Source organism: Gracilinanus agilis, chromosome 2 (assembly GCF_016433145.1).
Source record: "Gracilinanus agilis isolate LMUSP501 chromosome 2, AgileGrace, whole genome shotgun sequence".
Taxonomy (NCBI): Eukaryota; Metazoa; Chordata; class Mammalia; order Didelphimorphia; family Didelphidae; genus Gracilinanus; species Gracilinanus agilis.
The window spans coordinates 648,466,308-648,493,778 of NC_058131.1; the positions used below are offsets into that span (position 1 = coordinate 648,466,308).

The 27,471-nt window shown below is 43.2% G+C and overlaps 1 protein-coding gene across 2 annotated transcripts; it reads left to right on the top strand.

Annotated features, from left to right (window-relative positions):
- Positions 1-2,422: 2,422 nt before the first annotated feature.
- On the top strand, positions 2,423-22,359 carry ZFYVE27 (zinc finger FYVE-type containing 27). 2 transcript variants are annotated; one of them, XM_044665744.1, is made up of 13 exons: positions 2,423-2,567; positions 3,950-4,151; positions 6,821-6,891; positions 11,142-11,328; positions 11,538-11,633; positions 11,967-12,079; positions 13,500-13,636; positions 13,987-14,058; positions 14,634-14,654; positions 14,821-14,965; positions 19,274-19,320; positions 20,147-20,228; positions 20,718-22,359. In XM_044665744.1, the coding sequence occupies exons 2-13, from the start codon at positions 4,006-4,008 to the stop codon at positions 20,780-20,782; spliced, it is 1,182 nt and encodes a 393-aa protein (XP_044521679.1). In that variant the 5' UTR covers positions 2,423-2,567; positions 3,950-4,005; the 3' UTR covers positions 20,783-22,359. The 2 variants fall into 2 exon arrangements, with proteins under 2 accessions (XP_044521679.1, XP_044521680.1); XM_044665745.1 differs by lacking the exon at positions 14,634-14,654.
- The last annotated feature ends 5,112 nt before the right edge of the window (positions 22,360-27,471 follow it).

Genomic DNA, 27,471 nt, shown 5'->3' on the forward strand with positions numbered 1-27,471 from the left:
TTTCCCTCAGTTCCTCATCTGTAAAATAAGCTGGAGAAGGAAATGGCATGCCACTCTAGTATCTTTGCCAAGAAAACCCCAAATGGGGTCACAGAGAGTTGGACACAACTGAAAAACAACTGAACGACAACCTCTGATTTAATCTTCATTTCCTTGCCTCTTTATAATTATAGGATTTTTAGAGCTGGAAGGGAATATAGTAACTCCCTCTCTTTATAGATGAGGAAACTGATCCCCAGAGAGGGTAATTATCTTTACTAAGGTCACACAGGTAGTCAGTTGCTATCAGAGCCAGGATTTAAAACCTGGACTTTTGACTTAAAGGATCCTGTGATTCTTCCAATATACCATACTGACTATTATCAAGTAAAACTCAAAGACCATTATTGTTGTTCAGTCGTTTCTGTCATGTCCAATTCTTCATCTGAGGTTTTCTTGACAAAGATACTGGAGTGGTTTGCCATTTCCTTCTACGGCTCATTTTATAGGTGAGGAAATTGAGGTAAACAAGGTTAAGTGATTAGGGTCACACAGCTAAGGAAGTATCTGAGGCCAGATTTGAACTCGGGTCTTCCTGACTCCAGGACTGGCGTTCTATCCAGTCTATCCCCCAGTACAAAGATTAAAAATATCTAAATGCACATGCTGGACAAATATTTCTAGGTGGCAACAAAAAAGTTTTCATTTTTTAGTAAGACTTAAAGATTTACAAAGCTCTTTTCTTACAACAACTCTGAAAAGAAGTTAATGCAAGTGTTTTGACCCCCATCTTACAGAAGAGGAAACTGAGGCTTTGAGAGACTTACCCATGATTACACATCTAGTCAATGTTTGTGATGGGATTGGAACATGGATCTTCTGATTCAAAGTGTATCACAAAATTGTATCTTCTACACTGACCTGCTTCTTACTGGGCAGCCAAATGATATATAATCTTTAGTTCTCTCTTTAGATTCCATGCACACAAAAAATCTACCTTATATCCTAATTTTCTGAAAGGCTTGACATTTCAGAGTGTGAGTAAGAGAGCTGGATGAGGTTGCCATCTGTTGGAGAAGTGAAATTCAGCAAATGTTCAATTCAACAACTATTTATGAAGCCTTTAGGTTTGAGGCATTCAGTGTGCTGCTGCTACTCAAAAAGAGGTAGAAAGAAAGATAAATAAGACAGTCTGCACAGAGCTTACAGTTTAATAGGGGAACTGATACCTGGGGACACACCAAAAAAAACCAAAACACATGATGATAACTATAACAAGAGAGTACAAAACAAAATCTTTGAGTGGTATTGACTTGTTTAGATCAGAGCCTGGATTCAGGAAGGTTTGAATTCTTCTAGTCCTCAAGATACTTTTGAGTTGGGCAAGTCATTAACTTTTCTGAGTCTTCATTTCTTCATGTGTAAAAAATTAGGATAATAATAGAACCTACCGTTAAGGGAGTGTAGAGAGACTCACGTGAGATACTATATGTAAAGTAAACCTTTAAGTGCTTTATATATGCTAGCTGTTATTATTTGAGGGGGGGCAGGCAGGTGGATAGAGTTCAGGAACTGGAGTAAGGAAGACCTGAGTTCAAATCACACCAGCATTCTCAAAAAGATTGCAGTTATTGAAGGGCTATGGGGATGAGTTAATGCAGATGTGTGGGCTGGTTTTGATAAACTGCTCCTCCCTTTTTCCCCTTCCCTTCCCCACTCCTCACTTTTTTTTCTTTTTTAAACCTTCACCTTCTATTTTTAGAATCAATACTATGTATTGCTTCCAAGGCAGAAGAGCTGTAAGGGCTAGGCATTTGGTGTTAAGTGACTCACGCAAGGTCACACATTCACGCAAGGTCTGAAGGCATATTTGAATCCAGGACCTCCCATCTTTAGGTAAAGGCTCTTAATCCGTTGAACCATCTAGCTGGGGCGCCCTTTTCCCCCTCCTCCCAAGATTTGAATCTTTGTTACAAAATCGGGGGTCTAAAAGATTTGGAAGCCAATGTGTTAAAAAAAACACATCAGTAAGCAAGTAAGAAGGGAGGGTTTTGGACTAGAGGACCTCCGGGACCGCTTTCTATGTTGAGTTTAGCCCTCCATCATGGTTTCCAATGTTAAAAGAGACCAGAAAGGAGCCGGACTGGCGTCCTGGTGACGTCACTCCAAACGAGAGGAAGGTTGCTTAGAAACACAAGGGCCCTAGGGGGAGACATGCGCAGGCGTATTGCTTCCAGCAGCCTCCAGATGAGCGGAGTTATGCAAAAAAAGGGGTCTCTGTGTATGTGGGCGTGCCCCTCTATGGCTACGCCTCTCTTCCATGGGGGGTAGGATTTGGACTATGATTGGGCGATTGGGAAGAGGCGGTATCGACGCGGCGACGTCATGGCGCACGCTGCGTGAACGCCAGTATCGGAAGGGTTTCCGGAAGCAATGACAGGATTTTCGCTGAACCGAAGATACTGAGCTCCGGGAGTGGGGGGCAGTGCACTTGACCCGGCCGCCCCCCACCGGACCCGGGTGTGACCCGGGTCCCGGTCCCGATCTCGAGAGTCGTGGACAGGCCGTCTCGGCCGCCCGCAGATCGGGTACGTGGGGCTCAAGCTCTTGGGCAGGGTCCTCTTTCCCTTCCTTCGCAATCCCGGTCTGTTCACCTGCAGCGGGCCCAGAGTCTGGGCATGCTCCCCTTCCCTACCCTTTCCCCGCTTATCTCCCTGTGCTCGCCTCGGCTGGGGAGGCTGCACGGGATCAGTGAGTGAAGGACCCCGTCATTGTTAGGGGCTAGCACTGGCGGGTTTTTAGGGATGATCTGGTTTGTCTGCCTTTTGATAAGAATGGACAGAGACCCTGATGCACAGGGTAGAAGGGCTTAATTCGCAAAAGATATTTGAGGAAGACCACCGAATTGAGAGTTACAGGCCTTGGGTCCGAATGCTGTCTCTAGTGCTTGCTACCCAAGTGACCTTTGAAAAGTAGTTTAACCTCTATTAAGAGATTGGATTCGATCAGGAGTTCTTAAACTATTTTTTGGGGGTGGGGCATGGACCCCTTCTGGCAGCCTAGTGAAACCCCGGAAAAATGTTCTTAAATGGAAAGAATAAAATTCTTAGTATTACAAAAGAAACCAATTCTTTTGAAATAGTTATCAAAATATTGTCAACACAAGTTCAAGGACGCCTAAACTAAAAGATTTCTAAGCTGACACCTCCCAACTTTTGATATTCTATTGAACAGTCAAGATGGAACTCAGTCCTCAGGGTTTTCTTTTCCATTGCTCTTTCCACTATGATCTTCTCCCTAAGGGAGAAGGACCAGCTGTATAGTTGTGTACAATTGGTAGTGACTGGTGGAATTTTTATAGTTAAGTGTTTAATTTTTTAATTCTATTTTTAAACCTATTCTGATTCAGCCCCTAAGATAGTCAGAAAGGTGATGTGCTGGATTGTGGGAGAAATTTGGGATTTTGAAATTGGGAACAAAGGCCATATTTGGTGGGCTATGCTCTTCTCTAGAGAAAGGATTTGAGGGAGTTAGTAAGTTCTCTTTGAACTTTATAAAAGAGGATTTATTGTTTGAGGTAGTGACAGAGAAGTCCCAAGAAGTTATCAGGTTATCCTTTGGGGGAGTAAGAGTGGAAAACTATCAGTATCTGTGGTTAGAAAATGGAATGTCTCGAGGAGCCATCAGATTTTTCCTTTTTTTTTTTTTTTAATAACCCTTATTTTCCGTCTTAGAATTAATACTGTGTCTTGGTTCTAAGGCAGAAGATCAGTAAGGTCTGGGCAATGGGGGTTAAGTGACTTGCTCAGGGTCACCCAGTTAGGAAGTATCTGAGGCTAGATTAGAACCTAAGACTCTGGGCCTTGTTTTCAATCCATTGAGCCACCTAGCTGCCCCCTTCTTTCTTTTTTCTTTGTCCCCTCCTTTCTTGTTAACATTTTGGTGTTTACTGTTTCCACTTTGACTTAAGGAAGGACGAAGGCACTAGAAGAAGAGGGGTGTGGGCCAGAGGGGGCACCCACTGCCATGCCTGAGGCCCAACCTGATTCTCCACCTGCCCCACCTAAACCTCCAGTGCTTGACCTCTTCAACTTGGTCCTGTTTTATAAGAGACTTGTAGTCTACTTAGAGCCTCTCAAGGATGCATTTGATGGGATCCTCTACTTGCTCAGGTATGATCTTCATGAATCTGGAGTCTTAGGCATTCTGCTTTCATACTTTGTTGCAATGGCCAATTAGAAACCTGGGCTGATTATCACAATAGCTTGGATTTGACCTCTTGTTCTGGGTCTTGAAGCCACGGAGCCTGCTTTAGTCTGGAGCATTCAGTCAGCCGGCAATTATTAAGCACCTATATCATGTGCTTAGCACTGAGCATTCATAGAAATGCAGGACACAATCCCTGATCTCAAGGAACTCACAGTCTAGTAGGAGAGGCAGTATGCCATATAGCATATTAACGTATTTTAGTGGATTCTTTTTTTTCCCCTCCAAGAGAAATAAAACTGGGGATTTGGAGAGATTATTTAAAGATGGATCCTGGGTTTAAAAAAAAAAACTCACCCAAATCTATAGGAGTCTGATTTCTGTACCTTTGGGAGTATGAGTGCATGAGATAAGCTTGTTCTTTGGCATTCTTGTTCCTTTGCTAGTAATGAGCACTTGGTGGTGAAAGGTTTTGACCGTGGTTTGTAGTCGTGACATCAGATCCGTGAAATTGGTTATGGTTTCCTAAATGGCCACTCTTCCGTGAATAGCCTTTCCTGTGGGTAGTAGCCATGTCACCACAAAAGTCTTTTTAAAGGGGAAGTTAGCATGGAAGAAACTTTACCAACAGAGTGACCTGAGCGGGAGTATAATGTTTTTCACACCATAAAGAGGTTGGGGGTTTCAGGGTTAGTTCCAAAGAGTCTTCTTATTTTCTATCTCCTACACCCTTGTTAGCCATTAGCAGATCTGTAGTGGGGATTGATTAAGATTACTTAGGCAGTGGCCAGACTTCAGGTGCAGCTTGCAGAGAAACACCATTCTGGAGAGTCTCAAGCTTTTTTCCCCCCAAAGAAAAGTGTATTTACATAAAGGCAGATAAATTTACTATATATTTGGAAAAGAGGGAAAATCCAATTAGATAGAATAAATGGTTTTTAAAAAGACCATTGGGGGGCAGCTGGGTAGCTCAGTGGATTGAGAGCCAAGCCTAGAGATGGGAGGTCCTAGGTTCAAATCTGGCCTCAGACAATTCCCAGCTGTGTGACTCTGGGCAAGTCACTTAACCCCCATTGCCTAGCCCAGGGGTTGGCAACATATGGCTCTTGAGCCATATCTGGCTCCACCTCTCGACCTGCCAGTCATGGCAGAGCCCCAGAATATGCTCCAGGGGGCCCTTCAGTCCCCGTTCTAGCGCCTTATGCCTCCGTCCTCCTCCTTCCCCACGTGTTTATGACTCTCACGTCCAAAAAGGTTGCCAACCCCTGGCCTAACCCTTACCACTTGTCTGCCTTGGAGTCAATATTGACTCCAAGATGGAAGGTAAGGGCCTAAAAATAAATAAACCAATAAACCAACAAACAAACAAATAAATAAACAAACAAACAAGCAAAATAAATAAATAAACAACAAATAAACAAACAAACAAATAAATAAGCAAATAAATAAATAAGTAAACAAACAAACAAACAAATAAATAAATAACTAAAATAAAAAGACCTTTGTAAGACTAATCATTCTTAACTGCCTTTTCCTATTTTTTATTGCTTTTAACTGCCGTCTCCTGGCTTCTTTTCACCCACTCTCTCTCTGCTGGGCACTGAGTACTCTGCTCAGAAGCAAGAAATCACATGGCGAATCTCTTGCTCTTTTGGGTCTTTTTCTTTTTTTTAAAAAACCCTTATCAAAAAAAATCAAACCACTAAAAATACCCCACAAAAAACCCTGACTTTCTGTCTTGTAATCAAGACTGTGTATTAATTCCTAGATAGAAGAATGGTAAGGGCTAGACCAGAAAGGGGGCGGTAGGCCAAAAAAGTTTGAGAACCACTGGGCTAGACAATGGGGGTTAAGTGACTTTCCCAGGGTCACATAGCTAGGAACTGTCTGAGGCCAGATTTGAACTTAGGTCCTACCAACTCCAGGCCTGGCTTCTCAATCCACCATGCCTCCTAGCTACCCCCTGAGTCTTTTTTTCCTTTACTGAAACTGAACTTCTTTCTAAAGGAGATTCATACAACTCATGGTATGTTCCCAGATACTTCTAATTCACCTACCCAGAGCCTTTCGCTTCAGGAGGATGATAAAATCTGCCTTCACAGAGTTACAAAATTCTGAATTACAGGGGACCTTAGAGGTCATGTGGTCCACACTTGAATAGATTATATCCTTAGACATTTTGAAGCCATCAAACAAAACATAGGTTGAATATGTTTACAGTTGCACTTTGGTAGAGTCTGCTCTGGTGATTAAAAGAAAGATGTAATTTTTTTTCCCCTTCCGACTTCATGGAACCTCTAAAATATACTCACAACCCTCACCCCCCCACCCCCAGAAGAAGCACCCCTGCTCTTGTCCCTTATATCCTCTGAACTGGTCATTCTTCACATCAAAAGGATTAGTATGTGACTTGTCCCCTACAGGTTCCCCCTCATCCCCTTTACTTATTGGCAACCTAGTTACTTGCCTAGAGGAAAAGCCTGCTCATTATCTACTCATCATTTAGCATCCCTCTTCCATCTCATGTGGCCTCTCTGCTTCTTGCTGACTGTGTGGTACTGACAGGATTTGCCTGCCTTTTCTATGGGAGGGAATGGAACACCATCTTTACTGACTGAGGTTTTCTGTGTTGTAGGTGGCAGACACCAGTGTGTTCTTTGCTGACCTGCCTGGGCCTCAATTTCCTCTTCCTAACTCTGAATGAGGGTAAGAACTGGTTTGGAGGACTGAAGTGGGCCTCATATATTAATGAGAGGTAGAAAACTTATAGGTTGGGAGTGAGTGAGAGAGAACTTCTCTTTTTACTTTGATATTTTTGCCTCATGGAAGTATAGCTAAGTGACTTGCTCAAGGTCACCTAGCTAGGAAGGGTCTGAGGTCAGATTTGAACTCATGATCTCCTGTTTCTGGGTCTGGTTCTCAATCTACTGAGTCATCTAGCTACCCCACCAAAATTTGCCTTTTTGAAATTTCTGTTTGGTGCTCCTTGTTCTACCCTCTGGGGCCAAGCAACCAAAACCTGCCTAATACCTCTTAGTGTCAGCTAGCCCTTAATTGGAGGGTTTGAAGACAGCTATGTTTAACTTTCTCTTCTCAAAGCTAACCATTCTAATTGATTTCAGATGATCTTCATATTCTCTCTAACTATCTTCTTTAAAAACCCTTTTCTTCTGTTTTAGAATCAATACTAAATGTTGGTTCTGAGGCAGAAGAGCAGTAAGGGCTAGGCATTTGGGGTTCAATGACTTGCCTAGGGTCACACAGCTAGGAAGTGTCTGAGGCCAGATTTGAACCTCAGTCCTCCTAATTGCACATGTGACTCTATCCATTGAGCTACTTAGTTGCCCCATATATTTTCTTCATCATTTTGTTTATTATTGTTATTAAATATTAGTTATTAAAATAACTAATTGTTCTCCAGCTTTTCATTGAATTAAATAGGGTACTCAGGATTCAATAGACTACTCCAGATGTCTGACTGGGCAGAGCATAGTAGGACTATTGCCTCCCTGGTCCTGGACATTGTATTTCTTAATACAATCTGGTATTACATTAATATTTTTTAATCTGCTAGCTGTCACCATTGACTCATATTGACCTTGTAGGCCACTAAAACTCCCAAGATGTTTTCAGATGAACTGTTATCCAGCCATGTTTCTCTACCTCTCTCAAGTCTTAAACTTGTGAAATTGAATTTTTGAACCAAATGTAAGAATTTACTTTTATGCCTTTGAATTTAATTTTATTTAGTCTAGTATTCTTTTGAGATTGTTTTGGGTCCTTTTTTGTTATTGTGTTAGCTATAGTCGATAGTCAAGCCATCTATGATCTTATACAAGGTGTTGCTAAAAATGACATGGGCCAATCACAGATTCCTGGGGCAGGCTATTAGAGACCTTCCAAAGTGACACCAGACTATTAATTAATGACTTCTTTGAATCTATTCATTCATCCATTTTCTAATCCACTTTACTGTCATCTAGCCATATTTCTCTATTTTGTCCATAAGAATAACATGAGAGGTCTCATGTAATCCTTTGCTATAATCCAGGTAACCTAAAGTTACTGAAGTTCCCTCACTTTGTAGTCTATTAACTGTCAGTAAAGAAAATGAGATTAGTTTGTTATGATCTTATCATTTAAAAAAATTCTTTATTATTAACTTGTTCAACAGCAAATATGAACATTTTAGTATACAAAGAATAACAAAAGAGGACTTTATATGAAACTGAACTTAAAGTGTACATTGAGTTTTACAGAAGTAACAAAATGTTCTTTTTGTGTCCCCTTTAGAGTTTTTTAAAATAAAGTTTTATTGACATTAAGTAACACTTATCGAGCACTTTGAGGCTTGCAAAGTGTTTTCCAAATATTTTGTTTGATCTCTTTTTTTAAGCCCTTATTTTTTGTCTGAGTATTAATTCTAAGACAGAGGCAAGGGCTAGGCAATCAGGCTTAAGTGACTTGCCCAGGATTATACAACCAGGAAGTGCTTGAGGTCAGATTTGAATCCAGGACCTCTTGACTCCAGGCCTGGCACACTATCCACTATGCTACCTATCTTACCCATCTTATTTGATCTAAAGAACAACTCTGGGAGGTCATCGATATTATTATCCTTATTTTACAAAAGAGGAAACTGAGGCAGACAGCAGTTGTGACTCTCAGGGTCATACAGTTGGCAAGTTTCTGGGGCTAGATTTGAATTTAGGACTTCCTTATTCTGGTACCAGTACTTTATCCATTTTGTCCCCAGCTGGAGTTCTTTTTACATCTTTATTGCTACCTGCTAACTCCTATATAAAAGCCCTTTCTTGTAACATAAATATAGTCATTCAAAAAAAAAGTCAACATATTGACCATGTCTGAAAACACGTCTTATCAGAAGTCTTAATTAGCTCTCCAATAACATGTGGATGGCTCTCTTCCTCATCAGTCTTTTGAAGTCATGATTAGTACCTGTTGATCAGTGTTCTAGAATCTTTCAAAGTTGGTCATCAGTGAAGTTGCTTTACTGGTTCTGTTCAAATCACTTAGTATCAGTTCATCCAAGTTTTCTCCAATCTTTCTAGATCTGTCAGATTCACCATTTTTTACAGTGCAGTAATATTCCATTACATTCATAAACCACAATTTGTCCAGCTCTTCCCCATTTGACAGGCACCCATTTTGTTTCTAATTCTTAACTACAACAAAAAGTGCTGCTATAAATATTTTTATATGGGTCCTTTACCTTTGTCTTTGATCTCTTTGGAGTATATGCTTGGTAGCCATAGTGTTGGGTTAGATAGTGCAGTTTAGTAATTTCTTGGCGTGGTTCCAGATTGCTTTCTGGAATGGTTGGACCAATTCACATTTCCACAAATGCATTAGTGAATGTCCTCCCATATCTCTTCCCAGCAGTTGCCATTTTGGTCTTCTGTAGTTGTCAGTCTGATGGGTGTGAAGTGGTACCTCAGTTGTTTTAATTTGCCTATCTTTAAAAAAAATTATCAGTTATTTGGAGGGTTTTTTTTCCCTCTTCTGATTGTTGGTCACTTTAGTTTCTGCATTAAGAACTGCCTGTTCATATTCTTTGATCATTTCTGTCTTGATGCTAGCTCTTTGTTTTAATTGCTTCCTATCATATGCTCATTAACCATCCCTTCAATACTACATTAAGGAATTTTAACAGGATTACCAACCTTTAGTTTGGAGGCTCCACTTGTTTCCTTTTCTGAAAATTGGTACAGCTATTTTTTTCTCTAGTCCTGCAGCCATTCTCTTATTCACTATAATCTGTTTGTTTTTTTAAACCTTTACCTTCCACCTTAGAATCAATACTAAGTATTAGTTTCAAGGAAGAAGAGCAAGGGCTAGGCAGTTGGAGGTTAAGTGAACTTGCCCACCGTCACACAGCTGGTATGTGTCTGAGGCTAGATCTGAACCCAGAACCTTCTTTCTCTAGACCTGGTTTTCATTTACTGAACCACCTAGATGTCCCACTCCATAATGTTTTAAAGATCACTGACTCAATAATCATAACCACCATTTTTCTAGCACCTTAGGATATGGTATGTGTTTATTCCCTTGTCTGGCTCCATTCCTCTCCCCTCCCTTTACTTTTTTACAGGGCATAGTTAATCACACCAAGACAGCTAGGATTTTACTCATATTTTCCTACTTATCTTGGCTATCACCTCCCTATTAGCCCTATTTGTTTTGTCTTTTACAGTCAAAAGAATATTTTTCTTGGCAAGGGAAACAGAAGCAAAATGGGAATTGAACAGCTCTTCCTTCTGTCCATTGCTTGTTATCCTTGCCGCACATGCATTGGATAGTGGGTCTGCCCCGACTTGGGTTTTCCTTTGCTTTCCTTCTTTCAGTTAGCCAAAAAGCCTTCTGTGTTGTCTTTGGTTTTCCTTGCCAGTCTCTGTTCATTTAGAGCTTCAGAACTCCTGATGCTAGTGCTACTAGACTATGCCATGCTTTTGCATTTCTCCTTCTTTTCTTTCATCTTTTATATGTCTTTGATATGTTTCTTATGCCTCCACATCAGTTCCTGTAACTTCTCTGGTTTCTTATCAGAATTTATTATTCCTCCCTCAAGGAGCTAAGAATTAATCAGAGGATGAGATATACACATATATGACCATGTTTTGACTTTATTATATCAAGTATGGAGGAGAAATGTTGGCTTTTTATGAATTATCTAGTTAAGGAAGCTTTGAATTACAGGTCAGAGTGGATTATTAGAGTTCATAACTGGCTAGTCTCTCTTGCCTTTTACCTGAGGATGAAAATAGTGCCTTCAGTGTTCTAACAGGCAACCAATGATTCCTCAGAGCCAGGAACTGATGCTGGAACCATAGGGCGAATATGTGACTCTAGCCAGCATCCCAGGAAGCTGTCATTTCCTGGGATGCCTCATACCTTTCAGAGTTAATGTGTGTGACTTGCTGTACTCTTGACTTTAGGTGCCTGGTACTCTGTGGGTGCCCTGCTGATCTCTGTGCCTGCCCTGCTAGGCTACCTGCAGGAAGTGTGCAGGACCCGACTCTCTGAGACTGAGCTGATTCGGAGGAAATATCATAGTGTGAGGCAGGAGGATCTACAGAAGGTCCGGCTGTCCCGGCCTGAGGCTGTGGCAGAGGTGAAGACCTTGTGAGTGTATGGCCTGGGATGGGAGGGGAGGGTGGGCAAATGAGTGGAAACAGGCCCGGTGTGTTTGGGCTGTCCCTCGGGTCTGAGAGCTCACACTATTTAGGAAGAAGACTGGCCTCTCCTACTGGCCTTCCCAGTGAGATTCTAGCTGCCCCTTCACCTGACGTGGGCTCCAGGCCCCTCTCACGGCTGTCTCCGTGCCTCCACAGCTTGATCCAGTTGGAGAACTTCTTGAATCGCTTGTGCAATAGTTGCGAAGCTGTCTATCGAGTGCTGTACTGGGAGAACCCAGCTGTGTCTTCACAGTGAGTCCCATCCTGTCCTTCTGGCTCTGGCCCCAGCTCTGCTGCAGCCTCAGGGGCATTATGTCCTCTTATGGGCTAGCTCCCTTTCAGGCTCTGTTCTGTCACCCGTCTGCATGCTCTGTGTGTCTGGCCACATGGACAGTGAGCTCCTGGGCAGGGGTGCAGAGAGACCAGCTTCTGCTTTTGGCCTTCTGCTCTGTGCAGACTTAGGGCTGGAGGCCGTGACACCAGGAGCCCTGGCTGCCCTGATTCCTGCCTCCCCAGCTCTGGGGTACCCAGGCCTCCTGGCAGGGGCTGTTTTCTGACCTCACCGACTGGCCCCTTTTCCCCCAGATTCTATGGGCTTCTCTTGGGCTCCATCTTTGTGCTGTACCTGTTTCCCCTGTGCTGGATCCTGGCCCTCCTCAACAGTACCCTCTTTCTGGGAAACGTGGAGTTCTACCGAGGTGAGCATTGCCATGCTGGGGGTGGGTGCCATTTGTATGCTGCACTAAGGGATCCTCAGGAGTTGGAGGGAGAACCAGGTGTCTGGCCTGTGCCTGGCTAGTCTGCTCCACCAGGGGGCAGCATCCCATCAAAAAAGTCCCTTGGTTCATAGCTCCAGAATGGCTGTTGCATCCACTGACAGTCTGTGCCTCTGAGGTTCTCTCCCTGTGACATGTGGCTCATTGTCTTCATGCTGAGATTGATGATGATGGGCCAATTTGCTTCTTGTGATAGTCACTCCATCTACATTAGAGAACCCTTTGAGGTAGCGATCACTGGTTTGTCCACCATCTTGTGCCCTGGAGAGACGGCCTAGGATCCTCTTGAGTCATGAGGGCATGTTGGTGCACAGATGTGGGTGGGTTTTGTATTTTTGTGTTTCATGAGTTGTTAGGACCAAAAAATTTCATCACCTACTAGTAAAAATGTGTTGGGTCTCTCTATTACTTATCGAGACTTGTTCTTTTAAAAAAATGTCTGAGGGGGCAGCGAGGTAGCATAGTGGATAGAATCTGGAGTTGGGAGGACCTGGGTTCAAGACACTTCCTAATTGTGTGACCTTGGGTAAGCCACTTAACCTCAATTGCCTAGCCCTTGATGCTCTTCTATCTTAGAATCAGTACTATGACAGAAGGTAAGGGTTAAAAAAAATAAAAATAAAAATGAGTGAGAGATTTTATTTTGATGAGGAATTTCACCAGCAAACATCCAGAGAAATCTACCTGCAAAGTATGTTCCCTGAAAACAAGCCAAACCATCCAAGAGAATGATTATTCCTGGTAGCACATTTTCCACTTTTAGAATTTACTGATTGTTTAAAATTTTTAAAATTGATTGCTTTTTCTTTACATATCATCCATATGTAGCCTGAAAGTATATGCAATGGTTCCCTATAAAGAAAAGAGGGAAATTAGACTAGTTCTTGAACCATACTTGAAACCTTTCCTGTTTGGTAGAACCTGTCAGAATCTTAACTCCATTGACATAGGATTGTGATTTTGTTCCTATGGAGGAGTATCCTCGCTGCTGAGAGAGAGATCCAGCTCAAATCTAAGTGCCTATTGATGCATCTGGATCCATCTTTCTCTATAGGGTACTCTTTTTCTCCAGATATTTTGAGGTGAGAGGAAAAAGATGAGAATATCATCTGAGACTAGGGGGTGATTTGCTGGATTATAGCCATGTAGGTTACTGATCAATCAGCAAGCATTTATTGAGTGTTTACTGTGTGCCATTCACTGTGCTAAGTCTTAGGAATGCTAAGAAATGCAAAAATAGTCCTTGCCTTCAAGGCACTGATATTCTAGTACTGATGGAGAACTCTCCAGAGAGACTTTTTATTCTGTATCTGTACTTTTTGCCTCCTTTGTCCCTGAGTAGTGGTGGCAGAATACCGGGCTTCCCTGCAACAGCGAATGAGCCCTCAGCTTCCAGAGAACACTGAGGAATGTTTGGAATCAGACAGTGGGGGAAAAGGAGTGTTGCTGGACTGTAGTTCAACCCCTACTCCCACCGAAGTGAGTATCTAGCCCTGGGATTTTTAGAACCTACTCACTGGTAAACTTCTCATAGATTGCTGACCCTTAGTGATGAGCCAACTGCCATGTGGCTTCTTGCCACCTGGGCTCTTTTGGAATCCTTAAGGCTGCCTCTTACTTGGCCCCATGAATTTCTTGAGACCGAATTGTGGTTTGGTTCCCATTTCTCCCATGGAGGTGCCTTTCTAAGTCTCCTATCTCAAAACTTGCTTCTTTAGCATGGCAGGAGCAGGGATCCTTGGCCATGCTTAGTGAAGTGGCTATTGATGTTAAGGAGTGATGTTGACTTCTCTGCCTCTATGGATGATGTCCTAGGCTTTTCTTCACAGGACCTCACACCAGGCAGTGTGGAGGAGGCTGAGGAGGCTGAGCCAGATGAAGAATTTAAGGATGCTATTGAGGTGGGTATCTTTTTGATCAACCCTTTATCTAAGGGTCCCAATTAGGTTAATAGCCTAGGCACTTCTGAAGATCTAGTTTCTTATTGCTCTCTTGAAACAAAGAACTCAGATCCAGGGTCATTCCTTCTATGGATTTTCTTGGTCTGGACTTCTTGGTTCTTGCCCTCTGTAGGGTCTTGGGTATATTCTTCTTGTTCAGGATATTACTGGGCTCCCTTCTTAGATAGCTTGCCAAATCCTTGGGCAAATAAATTTCTTTTCAGTAGCTTGGTGGTTATTTCATAGGAGTTGGGTGGCTTAATATCTTTTCTTTTTTCATTTTCAAAAATAGAACAGCCCATTGGGAGGCCACTTGAAGCAGGTGGGGAGGGTCTTAGGGCTTCTGATTTAAGGAAGGTTGAGTAAGGACTTTCTAGGGACTGAGAGTAGTCTGAGTAACCTCTCTCAGCCTCATCTAAAGCTTTAAGGATGGTTGGCTTAGAGTGGGCCACATCTCGTAGCAGTCTCTCCCCTCTCCTTGCTATCTGTCTCCTCTTCTTTTCTCTCCTTCTAACCCCCCGCACCCTGGGAGGCAGGAGACCCACCTGGTGGTGCTGGTGAGTATGTCTGTTGGTGGTGAGGGGGCCTGGGGACAGGGTGCATGTTCAGGCTAGTGAAGCCTATTGCTGGGCTTTGTGGAATCTGCTCCATCTTTGGATCTCAGCTGTATATCTCAGGGCCCAGCCAGGTGCTGGGCAGGGCTAAAAGGTACCCTTTCCACAGGAGGATGAAGAGGGATCTGCGTGCAGTGTGGAATATGATCTGGCCCTACACGACAATGGTTTTATGAGCAAGAATGAAGTGATTCGCAGCAAGGTGTCTCGACTCACTGAGAAGCTCCGAAAACGATATCCTACCAACAATTTTGGTATTTGGTTAAAAGAGAGCAAGGGAAAACTTGAGACAGAGGAGGGAAGTTGGGGCTGAGTAGGTGATTGGTGCTTAGCTCCAGAGATTAGGATTTGAGTATTAGGAGTGGGACCCTAGAATTGGGACAAATGCAAATCTAGTTTGGGGCATAGGGATTGAATTTGGGCTCTTCCTTACTTGTCTTCATAAGATTAGACATGAGTTTTCAGGGAGGTAAGGAAATTAATAGCAGACCAGACAGTCCCAAGAATTGTAGGATAATTTCACTCTAAATTGAAATGAAATGTATTTTAAAAAGGCCTAAATTCTACTATAAATTCCTAGGACCCTGACATACTTCTTCAGTTCTAAATGGAAACAAGTTGAAGCATACAGCTTTTACCTTCCAGGAGTTAGCTTATTGTGTGCTGACAGAACCCAGGAATGACTATCCTCCTCTCCATGTGTTTTGGTCAGCCTTTAATTTTTGGGGGGACAAGGGGTACGTATAGAGCAGTAGGGTGTAACTGGCTGCACTACTGAGAGTCCTTTCTTTGGACGCAGAACCTTGAAGGCCAGAGCAGCCAGTTTTCTGGGAACACGAAACATTTTCAGACCAAAGCTCTTCCCTGTTGTCAAGCCGTGGCTAAGAAATCAGAAAGGCAGCCTTCTTTCTCTGGTCCCCATGGGGGGCAGGTTCAGAGTGAACTTGATTGAGGAGGTCTGGCACCTTTATCTCAGACCAGACATCCATGAGCTGGCAGCTGGCTGACTTAGGAAATAACTTAGTGACTAGAAGAGTCTGATTTCCTCTCCTTTCAGGAGCCTGATGGATAAGAGCCCCTTTCCCTTCTCTCAGGTGCCTTATATCTCATTTCCTGGAGAATATATGTGACCGTGGGTTCTTCCTGGGAGAGGAAGGCCTTTTTGGAGGTCACGTGACTTGCAAGGGGATCCAGAACCTCTTTTAGGCCATCCTCTTCCATAGGTCTTTGTGTGCCATCTCCACCCCCTCCCAAACTCTCGAGCTGGCCAGGCACTTGAGCAATAGCCCTGGCCTGATTGGTTTCCTGCAGTTGTAAGCCAAGGAGCTTGTCCTCCTTGGTCTGATTGGCTTTTGGGTTGGCCATCCACTGGAAGAGGATAGAGTTGTTTGGCAAGAATGAGCAGGAGCTAACCTTGGGCTAGCCTTGACTTAGGGTGAGAGAGGGTGATTTCCTAATATCTCTGACTTCATATTTACTTGAAAAAGTCAATCATTTTTTTCAGTGCGAGAAGGGCTTGTTTGGACCATCATATTCTTTACCATCCCTGCTGCCTGCTGTGTTTCATCACACTGATTAATCTAGATGGGAAATATGTATTTAGTTGGAGTCAGGGGCTTTCCAAATAGGGGCAAAAGCTTTTTTTGGCATTGGGAGGGAGCCAAGGACCTTTTATTCCTCTCTGATTCCTCCTGTACTGCTGCCAGAACTTCTTGTCCAACGAATATGTAGTGGTTTCACCAGCTTCTCTAATGCTGCCCTGAACCGCTTGCTCTTGAGGCCTTGGTAAGCTGGAGAACAGAACTGTATGAGGAGAATGTTCTTAGAAAAGTATGCCAGAACTTTTGAATCCTAAGGGCTGATCTGAGGGCAGCTCCCTCATCAGTGATGGCTTTTTTGAAGGACTGGCTCTTCTGAGTGGCTGACGGTAGTGTCCTTGTATTGGTGCTCCCTGCTTATTGACAGCAGTGAGCCAGCCAGTCAATGAGCATTTATCATTAATGTTATTATCTGCTGGGCACTACGCTAAGCACTGGCAATGCAAATATAAGAGAAAGGAGGACAGCCCCTGCTCTTGAGGAGCTTATGTTCCAGTGAAGAGGGACAGCCCCTAAAAGGGGCTGGGAGAGCCCTGTAGAGCTGAGGCAGCAGTGCAGCCTGGGAGGAGGGAAGACAGGGCTGGCTGGGACTCCTTAATGTGGCATTTCTGGGAGGAAACTGAGGCCACTGGAGAAGAGGATGTTTCCAGGGATAGGATGAGCTGGTACCCTGGGCTGAAGAAGCTTCTGTAGAAGCATCAGAGTTTCTGTTGGCTTCTCTCAGCACCATGTCTGGCCTTCTGTTGTTCTTGACACTAGAATGAATCCTCCAAAGGGGATCAGGAATCGTGTTTTCCTCTGGTCTGAGCCCTTACAGGTGATGAATCCTTGAGGACTGCCTGGGTTTCTGGCCATCCTCTAGGGACAAGCCCCACATGTCCATCTCAGGCTCAGTACTAATCCCTGGGGTGATGCTCTGTCCCCCACTAGGCCAGGCGGGAGGATAAGGAGGAGCTCCTGGCTGTATCTGAGAGACTCAGCCACCTCCTCAGGCAGCTTTTCCCTCTCCATTCCACATGTCTGCTGCTTATCTTGGATAGAGCTCTCCAGGAATCTTGGGTTTCAAGCCTTTTTTCATTTTTAAAAGTGAGTTTAATGGATTCCTCTGTTTCTTGTCAGTCATTTTTGGAAAGAAGTCTCTCATCTCCTCCATCCTCTAACAAAGAAAAACATTTAGGTGACCCTAACTGGTATAGTGGCTCCATGGAACAGTATATGCCACATTCTATACCTGTAGGTCCCCTCCTCTCTGGTTTCTTCTTGAGAGTTGGGACTTAGCTGCTTTTTATTAATCTGCTGCTTTCTTGGTTCTTGCCTTCCATTGCACTTGCTGCTTTGATCCTCAGGAAGAAATTCATCAGCAACTCTCCCTTTTGCAGCCCTCTGAAATGTCTTCATTTCTGCTTCCTTGTTGGGTGGTTACAGTTGTAACTGAAAGTCACAGCCCCATTAGTCTTTCCTATACCTCAGTTCAGCCTACTATGGTCTTTAAAAAAAAAAAAAAACCTCTTACCTTCCTTAGAATTGATACTAAGCATCTGCTCCAAGACAGAAGGGGTGTAAACACTAGGCAGTGGGGGGAGGGGGAAGGGGGGGTTAAGTGATTTGCCCAGAGTCACACAGCTAGGACATGTCCAAGGAGAGTTGAACTCAAGACCTCCTGCCTCCAGGCTTGGCCCTCACAACCCTCATTCCTCGTCTTAACTTCTCTTTATCTCCAGTAGACTTTTTCCTTGTGCTTTGGGAGCCTTGTGCTCTTGTATTGATTCTGAGTTCTCAGAGCAGTTCTCACCTGGCTTTCCTTCTTCTCCCACCCTCATTGTTTCCAGTGTAGAAATATCTTTCCTTTGTTGGATTTAAATTAATAACTCCAGGTTCTTATTTTCTGCAGGCTTCCTTATGGCACCTTCTCCAAAAGATCAGGGGGGATCATATAACTATCCTAAAATTCAAGGTTTAAAATCTTTTGGAGAAATTTTAGGAAAAGAAACTCACCAATACTCTGAATCAAGAAAGCATCCATGAACGTGAATAAAAGGGTGTGGGCATGACCTGAGGGCTCTCTTTTTCCCTGTATGTGGCGTGAGAGGTGGACAGAGAATTGTGCGGGAGGATCAACCTGTGGTCAGACTTAAGAGTAGAAAAAGAGACTTTAAACCTATACCTATCTGCTTTCTTTATTTCAAGTGATTATTAATAAACTCTATGGAAAATAAGAACCTAGAGGTATTAATTTAAATCTAACACCTTATAGCATATACGACACCCTCCCCATTTGGAGAATTTGAGTTCTCTGGGATTTTCAGGGCAACAGAGAGAAATGGGCCCCCAAATTGGGAGGGAGCATTGCCACTTTGAATATAGGCATAGCCATTTGCAAGGAGCAGCCCTTGGAGGTGGTCAGGCTTGGCAGACAAGTAATGGAGTCTCCTTTGAAGGCCGTTGGCCCTCCCCTTCTCTGAGAGAAGACTTCTGGAATGACAGCTGCTCCTTGATGCTCCATCATCTTGTCAGGGGCTCCTTTTTGTTCACTGCTTTCTTAGGTTTTTCCAAATGTAGATGCCTGCTAGGGTATCAACCCTTAAGCTATGGAGAGAAAGGTGGGTAGAAGGGTTAATGTTGACCCTTTCAGTTCAGGGACTAAGCAGGGACTCTGCAGGTGTTTTGGTGGCAGCAGTGGGGGAAGGGGAAATGGGCTCAGGAAGTGCAGGGCATCTTTAAGGCCTACCTGTCCTTTCTTAGCCTGAACCCTTCCTTTGTCCTCTTTGGGCTTTCAGGAGGATATGCTCAGCTGTGAGCTAAAAGTACAGCTTCCAGCCAGCTCATGCCAACCAATATGACTAGCCTATGAAATTATTCTGAATGTATTCTTTTTAAGGAAAAGTAGGGGATACAGAGGAGCAAGTGGGGAGTTGAGGGACCTGGGTCTGGTGAGAGGATGACCTTCTGCCTCTTATTTCTCAGGAAACTGTACAAGCTGCTCGGCTACCTTTTCAGTGCTGAAGAAGAGGGTGAGTTTTCCTTACATGTGTCACAGTGGGCCCCAGGAAGTGATGGCCTCTTCTCAGGTCACCCTAGGCTTGTTCCCCAGCTCATCCAAGCTTCTGCATAGCTTTTCATTTCCCTGACATTCCCCTCTGCCCTCTCTACCTTAGTATTGCAGGTATAGTCTAGCGCTGAGAGGACGTGGATGCCTTGATATGGCATCATAGTGCTCCATTGATTCCTGGGTAGTTGAAATTTTCCTTTGGCCACTGGAGAGATATTTAGACATAGGAGCAAAGGAAAACTTAGCTCAAACAGGGTGATCGCTACACTCACTTGGCTGATGTCTTTACCTTAAATTTGGAGACTAGCCAATTAAAATTTATTAAGCACCTACTGTATGCCAATTACTGTGCTAATTAAATGCTGGTGTTTAGCTAACTTAGAATTTAAGTTGGATTAGAGATGATGAGGAAATTTTGTAAACTTTCCTCATCCCTGGAAACCCTTGTTTTTCCTGCCAGCTCCTTAGCCTTTTTTGTAAGACTCAAAAGTCAAGAAATTCATCACTCAGATGAAAGTAGCAAAAGTCACATCTGGGTCCTGTTGCTCTTGTTCTTATGTGTCAACATATTTCCAGAAACCAAGAGGAGAATCAAATTACCCAGCTTCAGAGTGTTATGATTCCTTCAGTGACCTCTGTTAGGGAGGCCCTGAAACTTGGGAACTAGTAAGTAGTGTGGAGGAGATCCAGCTATTTGAGAGCTTGGTGATGAGATCTAATGGTGTAGGAACTCGGGAACAGGTCCCTGACTATGAAGGAGAGACACATTTTGTGTTTGCTCTTCACAGCGGAGCTGTAGTAACTGTGGAAACAGCTTTTGTTCCCGGTGCTGCTCCTTCAAGGTCCTCAAGTCCTCCATGGGAGCCACAGGTGAGTGAGTGGCCAGTGGTGGGTTAATAGGATGAGACTATATCTTCTTGTATTCCCCTGGATGATTGGCTTGATAGTTCTCCTTAAATTTCTATGCAGGTTAGCCCTTAGATTGCAATGAAGATAAAGATAGTTTTAGGCCGAAGCAGAGAGGTTTGGATCCCAGTTACAGGGGCCTTGTTTACTTTTTTTTTTTTTTCAATCTAATAATTTTGTGAGTGCTTAAAGTTGCCTCTGGTTCCTTGGGAGCAAGCATTGTCAAGGTGGCCATGAAGTCCCCAGGAACTGCTGTTTCCATGGAAAAGAAATTCTAGAGGTCAAGTTAGTAAGGAAGTAAGCAGCAGTGAGGCAGCCTGTAGTTAGTGATCGGGAGGGGTTGGTCCTCCTAGCCATCTGCAGGAGTAAATAAGTGATGTGTGTCTCCTTTTTCGCTAGGGACCTAAGATGGGAGTGCAGGACATCTCTCATTGAATTCTTTCTTCTTTTCAGCCCCTGAAGCACAGAGAGAGACTGTATTTGTGTGTGGCTCATGTAACCAGACCTTGAGCAAGTGAGAAGAGAGAGACCTGGGGTGGTCCTTGTGGGCCCACCCTGCTCACCCTCCTCTCCTGAGCCTGCTCCAGAGGCTACCAGTTAGATTCTTCCCAGATCCCTCATCCCAGTGTGTGGAGGTTGCTGGGCCAAGCTGGGTATGAACATTGGATAGGTGCCTCCCCTCTCTCCACCTGAGAGATACCTGCCCTGGGGTCACTGATGACCTTTCCAGCTTCTCTTTGTATTCCCTTGGGTGAATGGAATGATAGCTCTCCTTAAAATCTCTGTGTAGGGTAACCCTTAGATTGCTAGAGGTGTCTGCTGGGATAGTGAAGTGTAGGGGAAGCAGGATCAAATGGGGAATTAAAGTGGGCAGCAGTGAGTGAAGTCAAATCTTGGCCTGATTACTTGGCTTAACCTTCACCCTGTGGCCTTCATTATGCTGGGAGCTGTGGAACGAACTGGAACCCCAGAGCTAGAAAGGAACCTTCTTTGGACATTATCCTGTAGGGACAGAAACACCTAAGTACTTGGCCCCAGGTGACCTTCCAAGAGAGCTTGGGTAGAGATGGTTTAGTGGTTACTGTAGCCCCTCCATGCCATTTCAATGCACCTACAAGGTATCACCACATGAGCTTTGGGGCTATAACTGTCAAAGGCCCAGAGTGATGACTATGGAAGACTAGTTAGAAGTCAGCCAGTTATTCTGTGTGAACTGGCTATAAAGGCACTGATAAAGCCTTTGTCACTCAGCCCTCATCCTACTCCAAGCCATTCTTAGTCACTCCCTTTGATGCAAAACGGTTAAAGGGAACTTCTGAATCCCATTCTATTATCTAATTCTCAACTATGGAGAAGCAGCTTGGGAAACTGGCTACCTTCCTACCATTCATTTGTATGTCTCCCTCTGCCACAAAGTCCTGTAGTTGTTTCCCTCTACCTTTTAGCTGACTGGATTTCTTCTCTGAGTTGCCAAGGTTCCTCTGCTGTATCAAAGATGGGCTCAGAAATGCAAGGGGGACATTTCAGGATATTCCTTTGACCCTTTGTGGCCTGGGAGATATGAGATGTCCCTGGCCAAAGCTCTGTTAAGGGATTGTTTGATGCTGACCACCCTCTTTTATTCATTTGAGACAGATACCTAGTCATTTTTTAGGACCAAATTGGCACTTCCAAGGCTTCAAGTCTGGCCAGGTTCTTTTTCTACACTGGCGCTTCCCTCCCTAGCTTGGAAATATTTATTTATTTATCATATGGTTCTTGGGAACAGGGGGTGTTGGGATTAGATTAGAGAAGAACCTGAGACTGCCCTTACCCCAAGATTATTTCTGGAACTATGAAGTTCTTTCAGACATAGGACTTAGAAGGTTGAGGTATTTTAGGACCTTGTGCTTTTCCCACCCCCTTCCTCTCATCTTCAATTGGAGGCTCCCCTAGGAAACCCAGGAGTTAACCCTTTCTTGGTGCCTCCCTTTCTACCACCTCTTCCATTCTTTCCCCTTATAAACGAGAGCTTGAATATATTGTGCTTTACAGTGGAGGGGTGCTCAAGAAATCTCTGTGTATATGGAGACAACAATAAAGTGACATCAGGCCATTTGTGTTACTCCTCTCAATCTTTGCAACACCTTTACTTCTGAGGCCGGGTAACTACACTTCTCTCTTTTGTCTTCTGCCTTGTTTTCTGTGCTGGGAACATCTTGAACAACAATGGCACTTTGTCCTATGATTGTTTAAGTTATGACTTTTGTGGACTTGTTTCTCCTGTGGTCTTTTTATTTAAAGAGCTGCTACCACCATGACATACCAGTAGGCAAAGTGGCCATCTGGACTTCAGGTAGGGGAGGGAGTTTGAAGTCCTCTTTCTGGGTAATTGGAAGAAGCAGGTCTAGAGACTCAATTTTGGGCCAGAATTGTGACATTTTAAGAGTAAGAGGTGGACTGGAGTCAAGAACAGGAGAAATAAATCAGAGTGGCGAAAACAAGAGCTAATCTTTATCAAGACAGTGGCAAAGCACTGTTGGTGGGGGGGCTGAAGAGTGGTCAGCAACAGATGTTGGAAAGCAGGGCTCAGTGGCAAGTTAGGTTTCTGGGCAGTACAGATAAAAACAAGAGGTAAGTCTCAACACTGAATTCTAGTTATTGTAGCATAGAGAAGAAGACAAGAATAATGGGAAAGCATGACTGGTCTATGGCTTCCTGAAACTCTCCTGGTATCCCAAGAACTTGGGGCAAAGAAGAAGTTGTGGTGAAAGCAGATTGAGATAGGGGGTTCTTAGCTGATTATGGAAGGCTCTGGTTGGAGAGAGGAATCCTGGAGCATATAAATTTCAAATTGGATGGCACCGAGCCCTCAAGTCTGCCCTGTCAACATCAGAAGTTGATTGCCAGTACTTTGGGAAGTCCTCCATTGACCTCATTATGCAAGAAGCGTTGGCCTTGAGGTTGGCCTTAATTTTGAAGGAACAACTAGAACTGTTTTCTTGTAATCACTGCAAGTGACCTTTGAAGAGGCCAGGAGTAGAAGCTGCCTCAAGAATGTTGTAGATGAGCAGTTGAGATCAAATAAGAATAAATGCTCAATTCTTTCCTATTTTTATGGTAAACTCTAGGGGAAGTTGGATTAAATGAGTAATTCAAGTGGGCAGCAGTAAAGAAGACCTCCTCTTGGTTTAATCTTGAACTCGGGACTTTTCTAACACTGGGTGAACAAAAGGCAGTGGGTATTTAAAAAGAAGGCTTCAGGTGTGTGGTGGAGGTAGGGGGAAGGGGAGTTGCAGAAAGAAGAACCTGGAGACCCTGAAGACAAATTTGCAATTTTGCCTAAAACTGGCTCTGTTTATCTTCAAACTTCTTGGGAGGTGCAAAAGTTGGGAATGGAGATTTTGGCTTTTTTTCTTTCTTTTTTTTTTTCATCACACACAGAGCTTATCAGGAATGTCATTGAGCTTTATGACAAAAGCCAGCTCTGCTCTATATGTTCTTTCTTTTTTTTAAATAAAGAACATTCATTAATTGAGGTATACATGCCTAGGGTAGCTGATTGGAACTCCTAATGTTGTAGGTTGTGATTGTTATCGGTTACTTGCTTACTATTGTTTGAAATTATTTTCTTTTTTCTGAAATTCAGTTTTACTTTATTTTCAGTTTGTCTCTCTCCCCCTCTCTTATCCATTGAGAAGACAAGAAAAACAAAGCCCATTACAGATGGATGTTTAGGGGAAGCGAGGTGGCTTGGTGGATAGAATTCCAGGCCAGGAGAAGAAAGGTCCTGGGTTCAAATGTGGCTTCAGACACTTACTAGCTATATGACCTCGGGCAAGTAACAAGTAACTTAACCCACATTGTCTAGCCCTTACCACTTTTCTACCTTGGAACCAATACTTAGAGGCAATTCTAAGACAAAAGGTAAGGGTTTAAAAACAACAGCAACAAAATATATGTTTAGTCATGAAAAAAAAAAAAGGAAAATATACTTTAATTTGCTCTCTGGGTTCTTCATTTCTTAATCTGGAGATAGAGAGCATGTTTCATCATGAATCCTTTGCAACTGTGATCAGTCATTGTGTTGTTCAGAGATTTTGAGTCTTGATTGTCCTTATAATATTGTTATTGTATAAATTGTTTTTCTGGCCCCGCTCACTTCACTTTGCCTCAGTTCATATAAGTCTTTCCAAGTTTTTCCAAAACCATGCTAATATTCATCATTTCTTATATTGCATTTAAATTCCATACCTTGTCTAACCATTCCCCAATTGCTGGGCATCCTCTGTTTCCAATTCTTTGCTACCACAAAAAGAACTGCTATAAATATTTTTGTATACTTGGTTCCTTTTCCTCTTTGTTTGATTTCTTTGGGGTAAAGACCTTGTAATGATATCACTGGATCAAAAGATATACACAGTTTAGTAGCTTTATGAACATAGTTCCAAATTGATTTCCAGAATGGTTGGACCAGTTTGTAGCTCTCCCAACAGTGCATTGGTATACCTCTTTCCTACATCCCCTCCATCATTTGTCATTTTCTTTTTCTGTCGGCTAATTTTATGAGCGGGAAGTGGTACCTCAGAGTTGCTTTAATTGACATTTCTCTAATTATTAATGATGTAGAGCATTTTTACATGGGTATTGGAAGCTTAAATTCTTTCTCTGAAAACTGTTCATTTCCTTTGACCATTTATCATTTGGGGAATGGCTCTTACTATAAATTTGACTCAGTTCCCTATATATCTTAAAAATGAGACCTTTGGCAGAGAAATTTGCTGCAAAGATTTTCTCCCCAGTTTCCTGAGAAGTGATTTTCAAAGAGGCCAAGAATAAAAACTCTTGGGGTACTAGATTGTAAATTCTCAGAGCAAAGACTATGATTTACCTACACTTTTTTTGTCTACCTTATAAGCTTTTCATACAGCAAGAACAAATGTTCAATTGAATTGGGTTTTGAGTGACCGGAAGGTCTGGCCCTTGGCTCTCTGGTGTCATGGGCCATTCAATGGAAAGACTACTAGAATTGGAACCAAAAGATCCAGGTTTGAATACTTTCCTTGAAACTCCATGACTGGGTGGTTACGGACAGATAAGTCACCTAATTTCTCTGTAAGATGGAATTTTTTTCTTTGAACCCTCTCCAAAGTTGTGAGGTAAGTGTTTTAATGAACCTTCAAATACTATCTATATGAGCTCTGGGAGCTTAGACTTGGTATTCATTCCATTTCTGGTGAATTCAGTCCCTATGATAGTGAGTATGGAAAAGGGAGGGGGAGTTGGTTTTCCATCCTGAAAGAATTTCTGGGATTTAGCCACATGTCCAAGTTACACTGTCACAGACTAGGACCCTTAGTTTGGAGAAAGCAACTCCTTCAGCATCCCTGACTAGAGAGAGTGGTGGGAAGAGAAAGCTAGACTTGGGTTTGAATCCCCAAACCAGGCACAAACTGTATAGACAGTCACTTAACCTTTTAAAGCCTGAGTTTCCTTATCTATAAAATGGGTATAAAAATGTTTGCATTAAGTTCTTCATAAGGTTGTGGTGAAAAAAGTGCTTTACAAATCTCAAAGCATCTTTGTGAGTTGGTGACTGTAACAATAGCTAGCACTTATATAGTGCCTTAAGGTTTGCAGAGAACTTTACAAATATTATTTGACCCCCGAGGAAGCTATTATATCTCCATTTCTATTCAGTGTCAGGCAGGATTTGAACTCATGTCTTCTACCTCCAAGTCCAGGACACCATCTCCTTTGTCATCTAGCTGCCACAGCTAGATATTGAGGATTCTGTCTTCTCCCCCAAACCAAAGTGCTCCATTGGGTTTATTTATTACAGGAGTTTTCCTTCCACTGGAGAGGGGCTCTGAACAGCTGGTAAGGTCATTCTTTTGGCCACATCTTGAGAAACATCTTTTCTGTTCCCATGTCTCCAAGGCGCTATCTGGGGCTTTGTTAGTCTGAGCTTGACACTAGAGGATTGTGCCCACTTTTGGTCAGCACCATCAAGTGGATGTGGAGAAATTCAGCTCCCTGAACAGTACTGAAGACATTGTGGTTGGATTGAAACTGGAGGAGATTTGAGAAGAGCAGCAAAGATAGCAAAAGGATCAGAGCACGCACCGGGTAGGAAAAGGAATTCAAGTTTGACCAGGAGAAGGAGGGGGGAAGGGTTTGATTACTGCCTAGGTATGCAGTGGGCTTTTATGAAGGTCAGAGATGTCAGATCTTTCTTAATGCCTGGAAGAATGAACAGAAGGAAATGAGTGGAATTAATAAAAATTAAATAATAGCTCACACCTGCAGAGGGAATTATGGCTGCAGAATTTTTTCCCCATTAACCCTGGGTGTAGGTAGTAGGAATATTTGTCTGTTTTTCAAATGAGGAAACAAGACCCTGAGAGGAAGTGATGCCCAGGATTGTACAGATAGAAAGTTAGCATACTAACCTATGTGTCCTGACCCCAAGTCCCGATTCTGACATATTGACTGCGTGGCCCTGGGCAAGTCATTTAACCTCCCTGTGCCTTGTTTTGTAAAATGGGACTGCCTTCTTCAGGATATTTGGGAAGAAAGTACTTGGTCTATGTTATTTTAATTATAATTCATCTGGACATTGGCTCATGGGGGCTTATGTGCTTGACTGGCTGACCCCCAGCTGAAATCCCATTTTCTATTTTCTTATTCTGGAGCCACTATTTTTTGTCTCCAGGAAAGCCTACCCAACTCACTAGACAAGTTCTTCATAGGTATAAATAATACTGATAATAGCCCATACTTGGGGAGCCTCTATAGTTTACAAGGCACCTTTCACTTTGGTCTTTTGAGTTAGGAAGTACAAGTGTTAATGTTTCCATTTTACAGATGAGAAAACTGAGGATTAGACATGAAGTGACTTACCCACTCAGACCAAGCATCTCTCATGGCTGATGGAAATCAGATAAAGCATTAAGTCATACTCAGGGTCTCAGAGGAAGAGGTTGACTAAACAGTAATCCTGACTTCTTCCCCCAAATTTCACAACTGCTCAACAGGATCAAAGTGGGCTTGGATCCCCTTGGACTGGACTTAGCTTCTTTGGACTCAATGCCAATTGTTTGGTGTGGGTCTTCTTTAAACTCCTAGTGGCCCTTGGAAACCCCTTTATGCTCTCCCCTTCCAATCCTATCCCCTCAGCCAAGGGATTGTGATGGGTTAGATGGCTGGGCCTTCAGCCCAACCCCGA